Source organism: Phyllobates terribilis, unplaced genomic scaffold (assembly GCF_046119375.1).
Source record: "Phyllobates terribilis strain yellow unplaced genomic scaffold, ASM4611937v1 Scaffold_11__3_contigs__length_659146591, whole genome shotgun sequence".
NCBI lineage: Eukaryota > Metazoa > Chordata > Amphibia > Anura > Dendrobatidae > Phyllobates > Phyllobates terribilis.
Window position 1 is genome coordinate 177,876,535 of NW_027362771.1, and position 22,861 is coordinate 177,899,395.

Below are 22,861 nucleotides of genomic sequence, written 5' to 3' on the forward strand. Positions count from 1 at the left end.
TTACCTGTGTTTAAATCATTTAAACCTCTGCTCTTTCTGGGGTTTTTAGTCCAGTGGGTGGTCCTCTCAGTGACTGACAGCTATATTTGTATGCACTGTTATACGTAGAAAGCTGTCAGTCACTGATAGGACCACCCACTGGACCGAAAATTATTAAATGATAAAAACACAAGTTATAATGAATATTTTCTCAGAAAACTATATATGAATCTACCCTGCTCCCCCTGCTCTGTATCATTATGCCAGCAGATTAGACTGCATTTTCATGGTGACAGATTGTCTTTAAATATGTCATAAGAAACAATTATGAGCATCCAGGAAGCAAGCAGGTTCTTACATCTACTGATCATTACATTTTTAAATGATATACTGGTATAGCCCTTTAACTTGTATACTACTTTCAATGACTATATTTTTAATTTGTCGTTATGATGTATTATTAGATGTATCTGAAGTTAAAAATATATTTGTAATTTTTGAAGCATATTGGCATCGTAATACAAAAGAACAAAATGCTTTCTACAGGCACAAGTAGATAAATAATAGAGGAATTCTCCCAACCATGTTTTCCTTTATTAGTAATGCAAGTAATAGCTTTGCTGATTGTTGAACTTTAAAACCTAGTGATATAATAGTACTCATAGCATATTTCATGAGCTTCTTTCCACAACTGATAGTGACATTAATCACTTGCATTATTCAAATATGGAAGTGGAGCAGGACGACTTTTTAAAGTGCCCCCACCTTCCTTGTCTGTGTTTTTTCCTTAGTAGCTCTTTGTCAGTGGACAAAACATGCCATTATACAAAGCAGATTACTGTAAGGGGAAGCATAGTGATACACAATGTCAAGGACGTATTCGGGAAATGTACACAAAGAGTCCTGGAATGTTAGTACAGAAAAAAACATGAACGTACTCGTTGTTTTCGCAATAATGATTCAGGTTTCTGAACATTGTCAACTTAGAAGACTACAAAGGTAAGAAAATACTATCCAAGTTCATTCATTTACTCCACATATACATGTGTTCCTAAAGCCTTAGAGACAGAGGAAAAAAGTCTCACGAAAAACTGTTATTGTTGACGCGTTTCGAAGAAACGTTTCTTAAGTGTTACTTCGAAACGCGTCAACCATAAGAGACTTTTGTGGGATGTTTTTTCCTCTGTCTCTTGCCATGTTGGATATGTTTTAGAATTCCAAATAAAATTAAAATTTGTTTTTACCGAAGTGCTGGATCGCCTGCCATCTCTTGGATTGCATTTGGATTGCCATTACCATGGAGCCTGAATCTGTGCATTCAGTGGATGGGTGGATGGAGCAGCTGGTTATTTTCTCTATACTGGCACATATCTATACATGGCACCATCTCCCCTCCTCAAAGTTGCATTTATCTGTGTCTTCTATTTTTGAGATTTGTACAAAATAACTATTGGCGGATATTTACTTTCTGTTCCTTTCAGTATCTCATGGCTGACAGTTCTATAAACAATTATTTTGGACAACGTTGGCACATTTTATAACTCTACTTACCCATGTCCCTTTTTACATATATATATATATATATATATATATATATATATATATATATATATATGTATTTATATATAGTGTATATATATATATATATTTTTTAAGTTCCCTTGTTAGAAAGTGTATAAAACACCTAATACTCATTCGATAATGTTTATGCAAGTGTTAACCTGAGTGGCAAGGCCAAACGATGACGATTGTACTGCCCCAACAAACACTATGTGACTGTTTTCGTCATATTGCCAGAAAAGCTAACAAGAAAACAGCAGAGGTCATGGAAACCTCTATGTGCTGAATGTTCCCTGAGAAGACCTAAGACAGCTTGGGATCTGCACCACAGCTGACTTAAGACTCATGCACATGGCAAAGCTTTGTGCACAGAGCCTACTAGCAGAGTATGAAGTCTTGCATGCTATAGAACCATAAAGGATAGTGATAATTTATTAATCCTTCTGGGTTTCCCCATTAGAGGCCACGCCGATCGGCACAACAGAGCACTTTTTTAGGATGTAGCGGCGGTGTGCATGCTCATCCACCGCCCCATTTATTCCCTGTAAAACTTTCGAGTGCTGCCCCTGGCTTTTTCCAGCAGTCCCATAGAGCATGAATGGAGCAGCAGTTGATTATCCAACCTGCCACTCCATTTCGTAATGGAGATAAAAGTACCCAATAGGGATAAAAATTCAGCCTTCTGCCGATCAGTAAGTTATCATCTAAGTGAGGATAGATGATAACTTATTTTCGCCAAACAACCCCTTTAACTAAACTGTATTTTGAGAATCTAACATTATTACACTATAAGGCCACCATCAGATAACTATAATACAGGTGCATTAGGTCACATCATATTGCTGTCTTAGACGTCTTAGAGTTCTGCTGAACTGATCTTCGCTCACCACAGAAGCCTATCACTTATGTTACAGCTGTAATATTGTGTAGATTACAAATGTGCGCTTTATTTGGCAATGGAAAAGTAACCGATGTAACAAAACCATCTCATTATACAGCCTATACCTGCATTCTCTGTAAAATACCAGCACATATATTCTATAAGTCCTAGAAAATATCTATGTAAAATGAATTATTGTTACTACTACTACTACATATTACACTGCCTACAGCGGGTGATGAGCCCTAATAAAGGCAATACCACTGAGGAACCTTAATCATTGCACCCTAAGGATATCCTAAGGAGGAAAAAAGACCATGTGTGAGACATTACAGAAGCAAGGGGACCTATATGAAAATTAATTAATTGAATATAGTAGAAACTTGTGAAATAATTCCTTACTAAGATCCTTGAAGCCAAAAGCCATGATAAACCAGTCCTGGTGCACCATGGAATGGGTCACCAGTGAATCAATATACACTATTTATCTAGGGACAATCAACTATTGGATGTTTCTGTGACACTTTGGGGGTGATTCATTAAATTGCTTATGCCGAAATTTGACATAACATAGTAGTTGCGCAAACACATTGTGTCTTTTGGCATTTACAAGTTCCACTTAGCTAGGCCAATATGGGTGTAGAGTTGGTGGGACGGAGCAGGTCACACTCCCCCTCGCCCCAACAAATTTAGCATGAGTTATACCTCAAAAATGGCATAACTTACTCCAGAATTTCTGGATGCGCCACACACTGGGTACCAGACATGCCTGATTCATGAAGTGCCGCGTGCCGCTTAATGAATCAAGTCAGTTTACTCCAGTGAGCTCTTCATTAGGATTGGTGTGTGCTACGCCAGACTTAATGAATCCCCCTCTTTGTGTATCCATATATGTGCAAGTATACTTAAATCATTAGTATTATCAGCTATCATGGTTATGTCTTTGTTGTATTATGCAGTCCTTTCCCAATATTAACAAATATAATTTTTTCGTGTCTGTATGTTACATAAACTTTGGTATATGACAACCAAATAGAAATGTGTTGGAACTGTGGACACAATTCATCAAGACCTGTGTGTTCTACTCTGAGAGGGCATCCTGGAGTAAGATGCAGAAACTCCTTCCCATTAAGAGGCACATGCCTCTTAATGAATAAGGAGTGTAGGACAAGCAACGTGTGCATCTATGTGCTCCTCGCCACAAATCCTACTCCAGTCCCTGCTGGAGTAACATTTGTAGTGCAGTGAACTTCACCACTTGTCATGAATTTGATCAGCGGTGGTCGCCATGCCGCCATCCTGCCTCAGCTCTGCACACTTTGTTGGAACTGTGCAAAAATGGCGTCAGAATGCCAAAGGTTGCAAAAGTTTAGTGCAGGCTCGAGTTGCACGTAAATGTTGTGGCTTTTTAAAGCTTTTCACGCTTGAATACTGGTGTAAAAGCTTTGATGAATTGGACCCTCAGTCTTTTAATACCATTTTGTATACATTATCACTGTTCTCTATTGTTTTACTTCTAGGTGACCAATAGGGTCTAATTTTCTAGTGCTTCCATAATATGCAACAATAGTATTTGATGATGATGTTGGCTCCCAATACTGATGTGTGAATAAACTTTTAAGTTTTGTCTGGAGTTTCTGCTTGTTTGGACTATTTTACTTGTGAGAAAGCATGATATTTCATACACTGTAAATACATTTTTCACTCTTTGTTTCATTGCAGCCATTTGGTAAATTCCAAAAAGTTCATTTTTTTCTCATTAAAGTACACTCTGCAACCCATCTTGACTGAAAAAAAACGAAATGTAGAAATTTTTGCAAATTTATTAAAAAAGAAAAACTGAAATATCACATGGTCATAAGTATTCAGACCCTTTGCCCAGACACTCATATTTAAGTCACATGCTGTCCATTTCCTTGTGATCCTCCTTGAGATGGTTCTAGTCCTTCATTGGAGTCCAGCTGTATTTAATTAAACTGATAGGACTTGATTTGGAAAGGCACACACCTGTCTATATAAGACCTCACAGCTCACAGTGCATGTCAGACCAAATGAGAATCATGAGCTCAAAGGAACTGCCCAAGGAGCTCAGAGACAGAATTGTGGCAAGCCACAGATCTGGCAAAGGTTATAAAAGAATTTCTGTATTACTCAAGGTTCCTAAGAGCACAGTGGCCTCCAAAATCCTTAAATGGAATAAGTTTGGGACCACCAGAAGTCTTCCTAGACCTGGCCATCCAGCCAAACTGAGCAATCGTGGGAGAAGAGCCTTGGTGAGAGAGGTAAAAAAGAACCCCAAGATCACGGTGGCTAACCTCCAGAGATGCAGTAGGGGGATGGGAGAAAGTTCCACAAAGTCAACTATCACTGCAGCCTTCCACCAGTTGGGCCTTTATGGCAGAGTGGCCCGACTGAAGCCTCTCCTCAGTGCAAGACATATGAAAGCCCGCAGAGAGTTTGCTCAAAAACACATGAAGGACTCCGAGACTATGAGAAATAAGATTCTCTGGTCTGATGAGATGAAGATAGAACTTTTTGGTGATAATTCTAAGCGGTCTATGTGGAGAAAAACAGGCACTGCTCATCACCTGCCCAATACAATCCCAACAGTGAAACATGGTGGTGGCAGCATCATGCTATGGGGGTGGTTTTCAGCTGCAGGGACAGGATGACTGGTTGCAATTGAATAAAACATGAATGCTGCCAAGTACAAAGGTATCCTGGATGAAAACCTCTTCCAGAGTGCTCTGGAACTCAGACTTGGCCGAAGGTTCACCTTCCAACAAGACAGTGACCCTAAGCACACAGCTAAAATAACAAAGGAGTGGCTTCAGAACAACTCTGTGACCATTCTTGACTTGCCCAGCCAGAGCCCTGACCTAAACCCAATTGAGCATCTCTGGAGAGACCTGAAATTGGCTATCCACCAACGTTCACCATCCAACCTGATGGAACTGGAGAGGATTTGCAAGGAAGAATGGCCTAGGATCCCCAAATCCAGGTGTGAAAAACTTGTTGCATCATTCCCAAGAAGACACATGGCTGTACTAGCTCAAAAGGGTGCTTCTACTCAATACTGAGCAAAGGGTCTGAATTCTTATGACCATATGATATTTCAGTTTTTCCTTTTTTAATAAATTTGCAAAATTTCTACATTTCTGTTTTTCAGTCAAGATGGGGTGCAGAGTATACTTAAATGAGAAAAAAAATGAACTTTTTAGAATTTACCAAATGGCTGCAATGAAACAAAAAGTAAAAATTTTAAAGGGGTCTGAATACTTTCCGTCCCCATTGTATATCTATGTGTCTTCCTTTTCATTAAACATAATATAATTAATCAGATCTCTACCCAGCCCATATTTGTAACTACAATCCATATTACAACCACTGCTCCTACAGAAAGCCCTATACTTTTTCCATAAACCAAACCTGATACACAAATTATATTCCAAAACAGTTTTGTACATTTATGCAAAATATGGAGTATAATTGATTTATTCTTGAAGTTTGCTAGTATGAAACTACCTTTCACTTTTTGTACCAGCAGTGCAGGAATCAGAATTAATTATTTGATTTTTTGTGCCTAAGGCCACGGCTCCACTATCAGTATTTGGTCAGTATTCGGTCAGTATTTTTTCTCATGAGTGGGAGCCAAAACCAGGAGGGGGTGATAAATGCAGAATTGGTGCACTTGTTTCTATTATACCTTTTCTCTGATTGTTCCTCTCCTGGTATTGGCTCCCACTCCTGAGAAAAAATACTGACCGAATACTGACCAAATACTGATAGTGGGGCCGTGGCCTTGCACTTCAAATTCGGTAATTACTGTTTGAAAGCTGGAAACTGCAGAAACTGCTGCTACGGCATTGTAAATTGCACCAAAATTAAGCAGATGCACATGATGCTGATGAAACAGTCTTATCACATTTTCTTGTCAGCCATCTACAAGAACCAGTTTGAAGGGAACCTGTCACATATTTTTTAGCAACTAAACTGTCCCCAGTGTGTAGTTAGTGATGCAATGTGCATCACTAGCACATTGTTTTCAATCAAAACGGTGCCGTATTAATCTTACACAGTGACGAGCGGCTCCCCGCGGTCACAGAGCCAGTGACTCGCAGCGGCCCAAAAGCATGCGCATACAATGAAGCTGGGTATGTACATCCAGATTCAGTGCGCATGCGCGGGGAGCCGCTCGTCACTGCGCAAGTGCGCGGAGTTGCTCGACACTGCGCATGCGTGGGATTTTAGAGCAGATTCCGTAACGTAGGCGCAACCCAGAACATCAATCAGAGTGCATGGGCGTCGACAATATGACGATCCCCTGAATGAAAAGAAAATTAAGCGCCACCCCTATGACTGAAAGAGAAGGTATAACATAACTATACAAAGTGATTTTTGGAGATGATTATGGCGCCATTTTGATTTAAAGAAACATGTTAGTTATGAACATTGCATCACTAGCAACACACTGGGGACAGCTTAGTTGCTAAAAATAATGTGACAGGTTCCCTTTAAAGGGAACCTGACAGGTCCGATAACATTATTAACCTGCAGATATAGGGTTAATCTTCTGGTTAATAGCATTATGAAGGTACTGTACTGAAATTGCAGCACCTAGGAGAAAATTAATCTTATTCGTCTTGGGAGCCGCCAGCTTTCAGTCATGCAGGCCTGCCCAGATAAATTACAGTCACCACTCAAAGCACTGAGAGTGGCGGCTGTAAGCATGTCTCGACAGTGACTGACAGCCGACTTTGCACACCTGCATGACCGAAAGCCATAACGCTATTAACCTGCAGATTAACCCTATAGCTGTAGGTTAATAACGTTATCGGACCTGATAAATGCCCTTTAACTAATGACAGGACCTTTTCCAAATTAAAAGAGTTTGGAATACCATTTTACCACTGCCATATAAAGGAACTCAATACAAAAACAAACTGTCACTGTTGTTTATTTGGAAGAATGAATAAAATTTGATTTCTTATATTACACAAAATGTATATCTATAAATTATGGGCACTTACACAAACAGTACAATCCCGGTGTTTGCCAAAGCAAAAGCCAAGCCAAGAATCCCACTCCCCATAATAGCATTGCTCAAGTTAAAGACCGACATTCCAACGGACGTTGTGCCTGGACTCTGTAGAAAACAAAAATGTCTCTGGAATTAACTGTATACACAAGCCGTGTGGCTGGGTCGTCAAGAAGTCTGAGGTGAAAAGCCAGGAGAGTACATAATAGACAGAGGGGTGAGACAAACGGCATATTCAGATAACAGTACGAGGTCAGAAATCCAAGAAGGCAGTAGATCACTACAAAAGGGCTAGGCAAATGGATGGTCAATGCAAATCCAAGGTTGAGCAGCAAAGATCAGAATACAAGACTAGGAGCACAAAGCAAACACACACCTCTTGAGTACTGATGAGCGAGCATGCTCGCTACTCGATCGTGCATCAGAATGCTCGGGTAGGCATCGAGTATCGCGGGTGCTGGAGTCCCTGCCTCGCATGCAGGGTTTACCTGCCATAAACTGTAATGCCATAAACATGTTGGCTCCGGAATTACCGTGTATGGTAGGCAATGCTTGCATGTTTACTGGCTGTCTAACAGCCGTGAAACATGCGGAGCAGGGACTGTCACGCACAGTGTGGGAAAGACTAAGTGCAACACGAAGGAATGAGGGGAGGGTAGCCCAAACGCTAGGGAAAGGAAAGGTGGAGTGGATACCCCTAGGCAGATCTAATATCACCTTACCGGTCCTACCGTCCTTATATAGATTCCACACCTATCACCGAACAGGAAACCTAATCCCTGTATATCCCCAGACCTAGGCCCTAGATAGGGAGGGGGTGAGCACTGGTCAGTCCTCACTATAAACTAAAGACAACAAGGGAGACAAACAAAGGGGGGAAAACTTATCTTGAGCAGACACCAGAGATAACACCAAACGTCCTCCAAGTGCACCAGAGAGGAAGCTAGTCGACTGCTATTGCTCCAAGCCTTCACAAGGGAAAATGAGAATATCAACGGTGACTCCCTGAAACAGACAGAGTTTATAAACTCCCAGACCAGGGTGTGTCAATCAGAGAAGTGGGGAAGGTTGCCGCGGGGTCCAAAAGTCAGAAGGATTAAGAAGGTGTCTGCAATGCCAAAAGCAATGACCTTCTGCAGCCACATCCAGAGTGACTGTCTGCTACATTTGACACACTCATGACAGGGACTTGAGCATGGTGCTCCAGCACCCGCAATACTCGATGTGTACCCGAGCACCCCGATGCATGATCGATTGGTGAGCACGCTCACTCATCACTACCCTTGAGCAAAGCTACAATTGGCAGCAATCTAAGGCAGAGAGATGGCTAAATAGCCAGGTAATTACTCTGAACAGGAGACACATGAATGAAGCCCCAGCACACCCTGGTCCTGATTGGACTGCTAAACTGTCACTCAAGACACTGACAGCTCAACACATCTCAGCATCCAATTGGACGGCTGAGCTGTCAATCACCATACTGACAGCTCAGCACACCCCTGTCATAGATTGGATGGCAGAACTGTCATTCACTGCATCCAGACACACTAATAGGAGGAATCGAGACATAATGACAAGGAAAGTGGTAACATCCAGTTGTTAAAGTAATAGTTCAGGACTTTAACATTGATGGCCTATCCTTAGGATCAGCTGTTCAGGGCCTGAACTGCTCAGTTATGGAGCTGCACAGCTCCGTCGACTCTATAGTGGCCAAGGCCAGGTACTGCACATCCACAACCTATTCAAATTAGTACCCGGTTGTGGCCACTATTCCGGGAACAGCTAATTGGCGAGGGAACTGCTGTCGCACCCCCCCCCCCACCGATCAGACATTAATTACCTACTGTATTCTAAGAATAGCCCATCAGTGTTAAAGTCCCAGACAAAACCTTTAAAATTTTCATTCATTTACTAAAAGGATATCCGATAAACAGCACAACACAGGGTTATACAAATAAATGTCCCACAATTACTACACATATAAAGATTTGAGTTTCTCAAGGAAGAATATTACAAATATTTCCTTACTTTTCATTTAAGTTACAGTTACCAGCATTAATTATCGCTTTTTTATATGTATGTGTAGTGTCATATGTGGATTACAATATTCAGAATGTTGTATCAAGAATATCCATTAGCAACTAGAAAAGAACAAGGCCACTTACATAATCATCGCAGGACTTCTTCTTTTCCAGGTGACTATTAGTAAGACTTCTTCTGCTTTCACGATCCGCAATAAATTTACTGTAGAGAAAGTGAAAGACATTGAGCGATCTCTTTTATTATAGAACTTAACTGTTTCGTGCTGAAGAACTGTTACAGCAGGGGGGTATCCAGACTGGAAGTGAAGTAAAGCCCACGCAGAACACATATAAATGGATTACTATTATATTTCACACTCACAAACTCTGAGCATTGTATAGAACAGGTCAATTGCAGATGGGTGCTGGGTAAAATGCAGGAAGGAGGTAGTTCATTCAGTCCTGCAGGATAAAGTTTATTCTGTACTAGTACTGACTGAACGGTGACAAGCTTATGCATGGACACTAGTGCAAGGGAGCTTGCGAAGGGGGCAGGCTTCCCTGCTTTGGCGTCATTGTATCACCATACCTCCTGTGTGCATTGAGAACAGTAGCACTAATACTACAGTATATGATTTTCCTGGCAGTAAGTGCAAGCTCTGCTGCCTTCTGAACTACAGTGCATTGTGAAAGTATTTGGCCCCCTTGAACTTTTCTACCTTTTGCTACATTTTTGGCTTCAAACATAAAAATATAAAATTCTAATTTTTTGGGGAAGAACCAACAGCAAGTGGGACACAATCGTGAAGTGGAACAAAATTTATTGGATATTTTAAACTTTTTTAACAAATTAAAAACTGAAAAGTGGGGCGTGCAATATTATTCGGCCCCCTTGAGTTAATACTTTGTAGCGCCACCTTTTGCTGCGATTACAGCTGCAAGTCGCTTGGGGTATGTCTCTATCAGTTTTGCACATCGAGAGGCTGAAATTCTTTCCCATTCTTCCTTGCAAAACAGCTCGAGCTCATTGAGGTTGGATGGAGGGCGTTTGTGAACAGCAGTTTTCAGCTCTTTCCACAGATTCTCGATTGGATTCAAGTCTGGACTTTGACTTGGCCATTCTAACACCTGGATACGTTTATTTTTGAACCATTCCATTGTAGATTTTGCTTTATGTTTGGGATCATTATCTTGTTGGAAGATAAATCTCCGTCCCAGTCTCAATTTTAACCATCTTCTCTGTCCCTGCTGAAGAAAAGCAGGCCCAAACCATGATGCTGCCACCACCATGTTTGACAGTGGGGATGGTGTTTTGAGGGTGATGAGCTGTGTTGCTTTTACGCCAAACATATCGTTTTGCATTGTGGCCAAAAAGTTCGATTTTGGTTTCATCTGACCAGAGCACCTTATTCCACATGTTTGGTGTGTCTCCCAGGTGGCTTGTTGTGGCAAACTTCAAACGAGACTTTTTATGGATATCTTTGAGAAATGGCTTTCTTCTTGCCGCTCTTCCATAAAGGCCAGTGTACGACTGATTGTTGTCCTATGGACAGACTCTCCCACCTCAGCTGTAGATCTCTGCAGTTCATCCAGAGTGATCATGGGCCTTTTGGCTGCATCTCTGATCAGTCTTCTCCTTGTTCGAGATGAAAGTTTAGAGGGACGGCCGGGTCTTGGTAGATTTGCAGTGGTCTGATACTCCTTCCATTTCAATATGATCGCTTGCATAGTGCTCCTTGAGATGTTTAAAATTTGGGACATTTTTTTGTATCCAAATCCATCTTTAAACTTCGCCACAACAGTATCTCGGACCTGCCTGGTGTGTTCGTTGGTCTTCATGATGCTCTCTGCACTTGAAAACCCTGAGACTATCACAGAGCAGGTGCATTTATACAGAGACTTGATTACACACAGGTGGATTCTATTTAACATTACCAGTCATTTAGGACAACATTGGGTCATTCAGAGATCCTCAAGGAACTTCTGGAGTGAGTTTGCTGCACTGAAAGTAAAGGGGCCGAATAATATTGCACGCCCCACTTTTCAGTTTTTAATTGGTTAAAAAAGTTTAAAATATCCAATAAATTTCGTTCCACTTCACGATTGTGTCCCACTTGTTGTTGATTCTTCCCCCAAAAATTAGAATTTTAGATCTTTATTTTTGAAGCCAGAAATGTGGCAAAAGGTAGAAAAGTTCTACTTTCACAACGCACTGTAATTATACAGTGATGAAAGTCTCCAGCTGTGTGCTTGTTGCTTTTCTGTCTCTGAGTGCTCCTATTATTGCTTTGCCCTCAACTACTGCAAGCCTTTGCTCTGCCCCTCCCCCCCCATTATGCAGCTCCTAGTCACCGCCTATGGGCTGTGCTGTTCTTTATCCCCTGTTTGTGCTGTGTTACTCTTACCCATGTGATTTGCTGCTCTCTGTTCCCCCTGTGGACAGTGCTGCTTTCTGTCCTTTCTATGGGCTATGCTGCTCTGTCTATCCCTATGGGCAGGGCTGCTCTCCATTCTCTTTTTGGGCTATAATGCTTTATCTTCCCATGTGGGCTGTGGTGCCCTCTATCCTCTCTTTGGGCTATGCAGCTCGGTATTCTGCTGTGAGTTGTGCTGTTCTCTATCCTTTCTTTGGGCTCTGCTGCTTTGTCTTCCCACTGGGCTGGGCTGCTCTCTGTCCTCTCTTTGGGCTCTGCTGCTCTGTCTTCCCATGTGGACTGTGCTGCCCTCTATTCTCATTTTAGACTATACTGCTCTGTCTTTTCCTGTGAGGTGTGTTCCCTCTATCCTCACTTTGGACTATTGTTACACGCTGCCACTAGGTTCAGATAGGGGGAGACAGGTTACAATAATTCTTTGGAATCCTGGGGGAACTGTTACTCAGGGTGACCATAGACCATGTGCTGCAGCTTCTCTCAGGCACACAGTGGTGTTGACCCTCAGGTACAGACATGTAGGTTGTTTCACTTGCTGACCAGACACACTTGACAAGAGTCCTCATAAATGGTAGAACAGTAGAATTTAATAAGAAGCCACACAGCCAGTGCAAGTTAAGTCTTATGAGCAAATAATACAGTTTCCTTAGCAGCACAGCAGTTCACAGTCTTCCCAGTAGTACAGGACAGCACAGTTCTAATGCAAAGGCACATTAATTAACACAGCATTCTTACAGCACAGTGAGATGGAGGAGAGGGGGAGGGTTTGCTGAGGGAGATGATCCCTGTGACACCATTTCTTCCAGTCCTTATCTTTCTGCCTGACAATACTCTGCACTGTTAGTTCAGGAACTCTACCTGACCTGTGCTTAGCTTCACTCCTGACTTGAATCCTTTTCACTTGCAGGGGCGCTTCTGTGAGATACAGAACTCACACACCACCTTCCTCTTCTTTCGCTTCAGCCAGACACTCCCCTTCTCCTGTGACTGTGTTAACCCCTCTAGTTGCTGGATGCTTCTAGAGCACAACACTTCCTGTCTCATGTGCTTGTGTTACTTCTAATAGTTGCTGAATGCTTTTAAAGCAACAGCACTACTTCTGCATGTCACACTATACTGCTCTGTCCTTTCCTGTAAGGTGTGCTGCTCTCTATCCTCTCTTTGGGCTATATTGCTCTGTCTTTTCAGGTGAGGCGTGCGGCTCTCTGTCCTCTCTTTGGCTATGCTGCTCTCTCTTTTCCTGAGAGTTGTGCTGCTCTCTACCCTTTCTTTGGGCTCTGCTGCTTTGTCTTCCCACTGGGCTGTGCTGATCTCTGTCCTCTCTTTGGGTACTGCTGCTCTGTCTTCCTATGTGGACTGTGCTGCCCTCTATTGTAATTTTGGACTATATAGCTCTGTCTTTTCCTGTAAGGTGTTCTGCTCTCTATCCTCTCTTTGGGCTATATTGCTCTGTCTTTTCATGAGAGGTGTGCTGCTCTCTCCTCTCTTTGGGCTATGCTGCTCTCTCTTTTCCTGTGAGGTGTGATGCTCTCTGTCCTCTCTTTGGGCTATGCTGCTCTGTCTTCTCATGTGGGCTGTGCTGCTCTATATCTTCTCTTTTGCTATGCTGCTCTGTATTCTCCTGTGAGCTGTGCTGCTCTCTACCCTTTCTTTGGGCTTTGCTGCTCTGTCTTCCCACTGGGCTGTGCTGCTCTGTCCTCTCTTTGGGTTATGCCGCTCTCTCTTTTCCTGTGAGGTGTGATGCTCTCTGTCCTTTCTTTGGGCTATGCTGCTCTGTCTTCCCTTGTGGGCTGTACTGCTCTCTGTCCTCTCTTTGGACTATGCTGCTTTGTATTCTCCTGTGAGCTGTGCTGCTCTCCATCCTTTCTTTGGGCTTCGCTGCTCTGTCTTCCCTTGTGGGCTGTACTGCTCTCTGTCCTCTCTTTGGGCTATGCTGCTCTGTCATTTCATGTGGGCTGTACTGCTCTCTGTCCGGTCTTTGGGCTATGCTGCTCTGTCATTTCATGTGGGCTGTGCTGCTCCCTGTCATGTCTTTGGACTTTGCTGCTCTGTCTTCCCACCGGGCTGTGCTGCTCTCTATCCTCTCTTTGGGCTTCGCTGTTCTGTCTTCCCACTGGGCTGTGCTGCTCTCTGTCCTCTCTTTGGGCTATGCTGCTCTGTCATTTCATGTGGGCTGTACTGCTCTCTGTCCGGTCTTTGGGCTATGCTGCTCTGTCATTTCATGTGGGCTGTACTGCTCTCTGTCATGTCTTTGGACTTTGCTGCTCTGTCTTCCCACCGGGCTGTGTTGCTCTCTATCCTCTCTTTGGGCTATGCTGCTCTGTCTTCCCTTGTGGGCTGTACTGCTCTCTGTCCTCTCTTTGGGCTATGCTGCTTTGTATTCTCCTGTGAGTTGTGCTGCTGTCTACCCTTTCTTTGGACTTTTCTCTGTCTTCCCACTGGGCTGTGCTGCTCTCTGTCCTCTCTTTGGACTATGCTGCTCTGTCTTCTCATGTGGGCTGTGCTGCTCTATATCCTCTCTTTTGCTATGCTGCTCTGTATTCTCCTGTGAGCTGTGCAGCTCTCTATCCTTTCTTTGGGCTATGCTGCTCTGTCTTCTTCCTATGTGGGCTGTACTGCTCTCTATCCTCTCTTTGGGCTACGCTGCTTTGTATTCTCCTGTGAGCTGTGCTGCTGTCTACCCTTTCTTTGGCTTTGCTCTGTCTTTCCATGTGGGCTGTGTTGCTCTCTGTCCTCTCTTTGGGCTATGCTGCTCTGTCATTTCATGTGGGCTGTACTGCTCTCTGTCCTGTCTTTGGGCTATGCTGCTCTGTCATTTCATGTGGGCTGTGCTGCTCCCTGTCCTGTCTTTGGGCTTTGCTACTCTGTCTTCCCACTGGGCTGTTCTGCTCTCTGTCCTCTCTTTGGGCTTTGCTGCTCAGTCTTCCCATGTGGGCTGTACTGCTCTCTGTCCTCTCTTTGGGCTATGCTGCTCAGTCTTCCCATGTGGGCTGTGCTGCTCTCTGTCCTGTCTTTGGGCTTAGCTACTCTGTCTTCCCACTGGGATGTTCTGCTCTCTGTCCTCTCTTTGGGCTATGCTGCTCTGTCTTCTCATGTGGGCTGTACTGCTCTCTGTCCTCTCTTTGGGCTTTGCTGCTCAGTCTTCCCATGTGTGCTGTTCTGCTCTCTGTCCTCTCTTTGGGCTTTGCTGCTCAGTCTTCCCATGTGGGCTGTACTGCTCTCTGTCCTCTCTTTGGGCTTTGCTGCTCAGTCTTCCCATGTGTGCTGTTCTGCTCTCTGTCCTCTCTTTGGGCTTTGCTGCTCAGTCTTCCCATGTGGGCTGTACTGCTCTCTGTCCTCTCTTTGGGCTATGCTGCTCTGTCTTCCCATGTGGGCTGTACTGCTCTCTGTCCTCTCTTTGGGCTATGCTGCTCTGTCTTCCCATGTGGGCTGTACTGCTCTCTGTCCTCTCTTTGGGCTATGCTGCTCTGTCTTCCCATGTGGGCTGTACTGCTCTCTGTCCTCGCTTTGGGCTTTGCTGCTCAGTCTTCCCATGTGGGCTGTACTGCTCTCTGTCCTCTCTTTGGGCTATGCTGCTCTGTCTTCCCATGTGGGCTGTACTGCTCTCTGTCCTCTCTTTGGGCTATGCTGCTCTGTCTTCCCATGTGGGCTGTACTGCTCTCTGTCCTCTCTTTGGGCTATGCTGCTCTGTCTTCCCATGTGGGCTGTGCTGCTCTCAGTCCTCTCTTTGGGCTATGCTGCTCTGTCTTCCCATGTGGGCTGTACTGCTCTCTGTCCTCTCTTTGGGCTATGCCGCTCTGTCTTCCCATGTGGGCTATACTGCTCTCTGTCCTCTCTTTGGGCTATGCTGCTCTGTCATTCCATGTGGGCTGTACTGCTCTCTGTCATGTCTTTGGACTTTGCTGCTCTGTCTTCCCATGTGGGCTGTGCTGCTCTCAGTCCTCTCTTTGGGCTATGCTGCTCTGTCTTCCCATGTGGGCTGTACTGCTCTCTGTCCTCTCTTTGGGCTATGCTGCTCTGTCTTCCCATGTGGGCTGTACTGCTCTCTGTCCTCTCTTTGGGCTATGCTGCTCTGTCTTCCCATGTGGGCTATACTGCTCTCTGTCCTCTCTTTGGGCTATGCTGCTCTGTCTTCCAATGTGGGCTGTACTGCTCTCTGTCCTCTCTTTGGGCTATGCTGCTCTGTCTTCCCATGTGGGCTATACTGCTCTCTGTCCTCTCTTTGGGCTATGCCGCTCTGTCTTCCCATGTGGGCTGTTCTGCTCTCTGTCCTCTCTTTGGGCTATGCCGCTCTGTCTTCCCATGTGGGCTATACTGCTCTCTGTCCTCTCTTTGGGCTATGCTGCTCTGTCTTTCCATGTGGGCTGTACTGCTCTCTGTCCTCTCCTTGGGCTATATACTATTCTGTCTTTCACTATGTGCTGTGCTGCTCTCTATCCCCTCTTTGGGCTCAGCTGCTCTCTGTTTCCTTTGCACATTTACCTCTGAGTGATATTAGTTATATACTCATTATTGGATGGATAGTCCCGTATTTCATATATCAGAAATGAAGACGTTAAGATAAGAGAGCTACTAGAAACAGTGGATGTATTTGAATTGTTATCTAGTTTGCCTGTGTTGCATATGTTATGTGCTGTTTTCTCCTACATGTACTGTAGCTCTGAGTTTAATTTAACTCCATTCCAACATGGCTGGCAAATTTAGTTGTTTTTTTTTATTTTCATTTTTTTCCTTCCTTCCTTCAAAAAGCCAAAAGTTTTTTATTCTTACAGTATGTCATAATAGCCATATGGAGCTTGATTTATTGTGGGCCAATTTATTTATTTATTTTACTCACTTATATAGAGACATAAATTCCAACATTAATTTTAATTTCTTCATTTTTAAAGCGGGAAAAGGGGATGATTTAAAGTTTTTTTTATTACTTTTTTTAGCTATCTTGCTGTACTTGAACCTGTGATCAGCTGATCATTTATTCTGCTGTATATACCGTAGTACAATTGTATTGCAGTATATACGGTAGCTAAAATCATGATTTCCTATGAACAGGACTACCAGCAAACAAAGCATGGAGGCCTTCAGCATAGCAACCTATCGGCACATGCAATCGCTTTCCTGGGTGGACGATGAGCCCCCTAGAGCGTATCCCCTGAACCACACATGTTAGAGACTGACAGGGACAATATAGGGGTTAACAGCAGCAATCAGTGCTTAGCTCTGATCACCACTGTTACAGGCAGATGCCATCTGTATTACACAGCCAGCATCCTATTTGTTTGAGCCCACTCCATACATTTGTACTGAAATGAGTTGTACATGTACAGCAGTCACAACTGGGCCATGGAAGTCTAATGTTTGCCTACAATACACATTAGGCTACTGTCAGCCATTGGCATTGAAAATGATGGGTTCTGCCATCAGTGTAATGGGTATGGAAGCCCTGGAAAATTGCTTGTCGAGAGAGATAAGGATCCGACATGTCCAATTTTAGACTGCCAATTCTTTTGTTCTCCCAAAGATAAGACATGTCTGGTGACTTCTCTCTAGAGAACTCAGACAGCACAACCCTGTGTATGGGAGAGATGGCCGCTGGGCAAACGATTGACTGAACCATCTCAGGCCGACAGCCATCTTATGTGTGTGGGTTTTTTATATGAACACTTCAACATCTTTTCATAATCTGTTCTTCATACACGGATACTGTAGTTCCGATAAATGATTATTTTAAGAAATTACACCCAAAATAGTTGTCTCTAAAATTCCCAATGAAAGGCACCAGGCAGAATGGTAGACACTGATCTGTATATCGCATGTGTCTACTATGCACTGTACTGTCACAGCTGAAAACCGGCGCTGACAAATCCTGCACAGCAGGATGACCGGGATCAGATAAAGAAATCTTCTTACCTAGTGACCAGCATAAGAAGCCAGCCATTAATTAACCTTCTGTACATCTTCTGGGGTATCACAATGAGGGCATAGGTTATGTACAGTATATTTCCTTTCTACCTGTTCCTTATCCCACTACAAGTCTCATATCCATTTATATAGCTCCTGTTATTGTAGACAGTAATGCATTTATTAATGAAATGTTTGGTCTTCAGGAATAGGAACTTTTTTACTGACATTGCTGTGTCTATCAGCCCAGACCCATTAACCACATGCATAATCTTACATTTTCTAAAATCAGCACATCTGACCTAAAAAGCCAAGAGCGCTATTGTAAGAGGTGTCTAATAGGTGGTTTTGAACCCATAAATTATTACTAAGTATTATGCTGAGCAGATACTGCTGTGATAAATAGCTAGATTTCTTCAGACTGCGATGATCAGGTTTCTGTACAAAATGATAGCGTAATAAAGCTGTCTTTAAAGAGTAACTGTCATTTCAATTTTTATTTCAGAAATCAAAAGGACACATTAAAGTAATAAACTTTGTAATATACCTTATCTTCTTTCTTTTCCTTTATTGATATTTGACTCTTAATTAAAATCTGTGTTCAATTTCACATTCCTAAGGTAGGAGATGGCAGCTGGTGCTTTTAAAATTCTATGGAGAGGGAGGAGGAGGAACTAAAGGCAGACACCAACATTCTGCTGCAAGTTCTCTTGAAATCAGTTATAGTTCGCCATAGAACTTTATGAGCACCAATTGTAATCTCCTATCTCAGAAAGGAGAATATCTGTATTTACCACAGGTTTTATCTGAGAATTGAAAAATATTTAGATTTGAGAGTCCTCAGTGGTTGATACCTTTTAATGGCTAACTGAAAAGATGGTAACAAGTTGCAAGCTTTCGAGACTACTCCGGTGTCTTCATCAGGCTATCTACCGGCTAACACAGTACAAAAATATATATTTTCCCTGTATCTGAGAATTGTAAATCTTAAAAATGGAAGATCAGTCCAGGAGCAGAAAGATGCAGATTTCTCTGATAAGACAAATTACAAAGTTGGTTATTTTCATGTGTCCTATTGATTTATGAAAATTTATCACATAATTAAAATGACAGTTACTCTTTAAACCTCAAAGACTGAGCCTTAAAGCTTTCTAAAACTATAGTCTTATATCCTAGATTTCCTAAAAAAGAAAAAAAGAGACACTTGCACAGGGTAATTTAAATATCCGGGGCTCCAATGTAAAATCTGTAATAGAGCCTATCACCTACTACTTGACATTTATAATACTTTTGTTCTTTAATGTTATGAGACAGCGGGACTATCGGACCCTTATGGCACCAGATCCTTCACCTCCAATGGTACACAGAAAAAATAAAGAGTTATGCTAAGTCATGTATAAATTCAATTGCGGCATTATCTGGTGTTTTTGTATAGAACAAAATAGTTTTTTTATCGCCACCGCTTTTAGGTTGTCTGATTTATGAAATGTTCTCAACTACTTCTTTTTTCCTTAAAGGAACACCTGCCTTCATAAACTACCCCTATGCCATCTACAGAATATTAATGTTAAAGGGAACCTGTTATGTTCAAAAACATTATATAACTACAGATATATGATAAATCTGCATGATACATACAATTAAAATCCATTAATGTTGCAGCAGTGGCTGCAGGGAGGACATGAATTCATATTCTCCCAGCAGCTGCTCGCTTCCAGTAATCAGGGTGGTATAGGGGGCTGTGACAGTCACTGCTCACTATGCTGTGAGCGCAGCTGTAATGACTGCCTGGCACTTTGATTGACAGGCTGCACTGCACACACACAGTGCACATGTAGCACCCTGAGGATTCGGCTGCTACAGGGGTATTGCACCTCAGCCAGAGGTGTGATATTCCACTCCCGGGTAAGGATGGAGTGTGGAACTGAGCTCAGTAGGCTGCATGCACTACACACATCCCATTTCCGGGGGACAGACCAATGGTACTCCCACTAGAGAAATGTGCAGGTACGACAGTGTCTGTCCCTGGCTGGAGTGGGAGGGGGGTGGAACATCCCAGTAGTGTAGGGGCAGATAGGGGGAGCAGTCTGGGTAAAGCTAGGAGCTCATTGGGTGCTGGTCACCTGAGCTCACACATAGAGGGAGTATATAAGGTGGGAACCATCTTAGATCAGGGTCTTTTGTAGAGGTTTGGTCAGTCAGTCTGTCAGTCTTTGGTAGAGTGAGTCAGAGGAAGAGAGCAGAGGAGGAGAGCAGCTCCAAGGCCCAGAGAGAGAGAGGAGAAAGAAGGACCCAGAGGGGGAGAAGAGAGAACTCCAAGAACCCAAGATTAGATCAGAGGGTGAAGAGTTGGCACAAGGGTACCGGATCCCAAGCTGGTGGAGGGCCCTAATCCTTAGCCAGAGACCGGAGGTCGTGGGCAAGATCTGCCACGACCACCCACTAAATCCACCCGGAAGGCAAACCAAGAATAGGGTCAGGGAACCCAGAGACAAGGGTTTACCAACAAGAGGCCCGAGGGAGCCGGACATAGGTGGATCCCTGGTGGGGAAGGCCAGAGAGAAGGACAAGTCAGAAAGGGAGCTCAGGACCACGCTCCAGAATCACCTGGGGGTTGGCCGAGTCCAGGACCTGGTGGACGCAGCACGGCTCGGGCGGTCACTCAAGGCCGGAGTGACCAGAACAACAGCAGTAAGTAAAAACCCTGAACTGCACAGCCCGACTCTGAGTCTCATTACCATCCTCACTGCACCTCCACAACCACCATCCTCTACACCTGACCCCCTGAGGCTATACCCCTCCCGTTGGGGGTTATACTACCTGAGCTGCACACACATCACCAGCCTCAGCGGACCCTGCTGCAGCGGCGGCCGTATTGACCGCAATTCAACGGGTGGCGTAGTCGACATAAAAGAACATCCAGCAACATCTGTAGGACTGCCACACACTGAGCTTGACACCCTGGGCACGGACCGGGTCACCGCCACTCAGAGACTACAACCCCCATCTGATCCGGCTCCGGGTATCCCCCAAACAACACTGGCCCAGGGGGCGCGTCAACTTTGGCGTAGTCGGCAGGATCACGTGCCTGCAACAACCGGGTACTGCGTGCCTGAAGAGAAGTTCACCGTTACCTTAAAAAGAAGTCTCCCGCCGGTTCCGGAGGGTCCCCGCCAACGGACCCCATCACAGGTCGTTTCCCGCCGGTTGTCCGCCATTTGCAGCTTTTTCCCGCCATTTCCAAAGATTTCCCGCCTTGGAAGAGCGGACGCCATTATGGGCGTGCCAGAGGGTGGCAAGAGGCCACCTCCCATCATGGGCCAGGTCGAAGAATGGCGCCAAAAGCGGAAACCGCCCCCACCAACAGAGACTGTGATGCTGGAAGTGTCCATCAGCGTGAGAGAACTGCCCCTGGAACTGAAGTTGCCCCGGGACCACCCTCAATGTGGGCGGAGACAGAACAAGAGAGCAAAGATGGGTGTCGCCTGGAGCAGTCTGGAGAGAGCGCACCCGGAGACAAGAAGTCTGGAGAGGAGTCCAGAGAAAGCCTACCCGGAGATGGAGGGAGAGTCAGGCAGCACCGACCCAGTGGTCAGGAGCCTGCTACAAGCCACAACCCCACTAGGCCTAGTGGAGGTCCTGGCACAGCTCCCCCGAGACCGGGAGTGTGCACAGACTGCGCTGGAGGGCCTCGCACGGAGGATGGCCCGGGTGCAGCGAGAGACGTTGGCGGAGTGGAGCCGAGAGATGGCCCAGCAGACCGGAACCCGTCAGCGGAGCACGCCACCCGAGACGAGGAGACAGACCGCCTCTGAGGATGGTGCAGGAGGAGTGAAGGCCGGAGACGGCGCCGAGAAGGGAGCTGAACGAATGGAGGCAGGTAAAGGGGACGTCTCTACCCCGAGCCGGGAAACCGTGTACCTGCCCCAGCTCCCCGTCGCAGAGCCCGAAATTCCCCCTGCCGTGCCCGTCGCTGCATCGTCACCGCCGCAGACTAGGCCTCAACCGGAAACCGCGGCCGCGACCCCTGTGACGTCACACGCCTCGACCTCGAGCGTGGCCAAGCAGGAAATACCATCGGCCTGGTCGCAAGGCCTAGTACACCCGGGCGACGCCATTCCAACAGCGCCCCCTACCTCCGCGGAGCCACCAGCCTGGTCGCAGGGCCGAGTAACCACGGGCGCCACCGTTCTTACGGTGCCCTTTGCTTTTAGGGTGCCCCAAGCCTGGTCGCAAGGCCTGGTCAACCCGGGCGCCGCTACCATCAACGCGCCCTCAACATCTAGAGTGCCGCACCTGGGTGAAAATCTATTTGCCCAGCATACGTGCCCGGATGGGCAGCCCTTTGTATGGCCCCAGGAGTACATTCAGCTGGAACTCCAGAGAGCAAGGCCCATGTGCGAGCCCCTGATTCCGGCTCCGAAGCCTGTAAAGAGGACCTCGACCCCGCTAGAGGAGGTACAGTTTGAGTGGGACCCCACTGGAGAAGACCTCATGGGGTTCACCCAGGAGACTCGGGCGGCCGCAGCGGAGCGTGCAGAGTGCTGTCGGCAGCAGCTCGAGGTCTTCGAGAGGGAGCGGAGAGAGAGGCGGGTCCGGGAACAGCAGATGCAGATAAGAAGCGCGGAGCAGAAGAGCCGGACCAGGAGGAACCCCCGTGCAGCTCATGGTCCCTGTACCACCGGGACTGTGATTAAATTCAACCTGCAGCATGGGTGGGGCTTCATAAGAGACCATCATACCCCCGGCGACGTCTTTGTCACCCGCAGAGACGTAGAAAGCCATCTGCCGGAGGGACACAGAGGTCGTGACCTTTACCTGGGTGATGAGGTCACCTTCACCCGGCACAAGTGTGCCAAAGGACCCTACGCCCTCCATGTGCATCGCCTGACGGAGGAGGAGCTGCGGTGTGAGGAGGAGCAAGAGGACCCGGACGGGTCTGAAACTGAAACCAACCAACAAGAAAGAGCAGGAGGACGCCGTCGTTGAAGTACGGTAGAGAGAGACTGTATAAAGTTGCCCGTCGGGGTACCAAGAACTGTTACTTATTTAA

General features: G+C 45.2%; 1 protein-coding gene across 1 annotated transcript in view; it reads right to left on the reverse strand.

The window, feature by feature from the left end:
- Positions 1-22,861, reverse strand: part of SLC38A1 (solute carrier family 38 member 1) — a 101,108-nt gene that overhangs the window by 41,310 nt on the left and 36,937 nt on the right. The window contains exons 3-4 of the mRNA XM_073651846.1: positions 9,623-9,701; positions 7,450-7,565 (exon numbers count right to left, since the gene is read on the reverse strand). Coding sequence (XP_073507947.1) covers positions 7,450-7,565; positions 9,623-9,701 — 195 coding nt within the window. The remainder of the gene's footprint in view (positions 1-7,449; positions 7,566-9,622; positions 9,702-22,861) is intronic.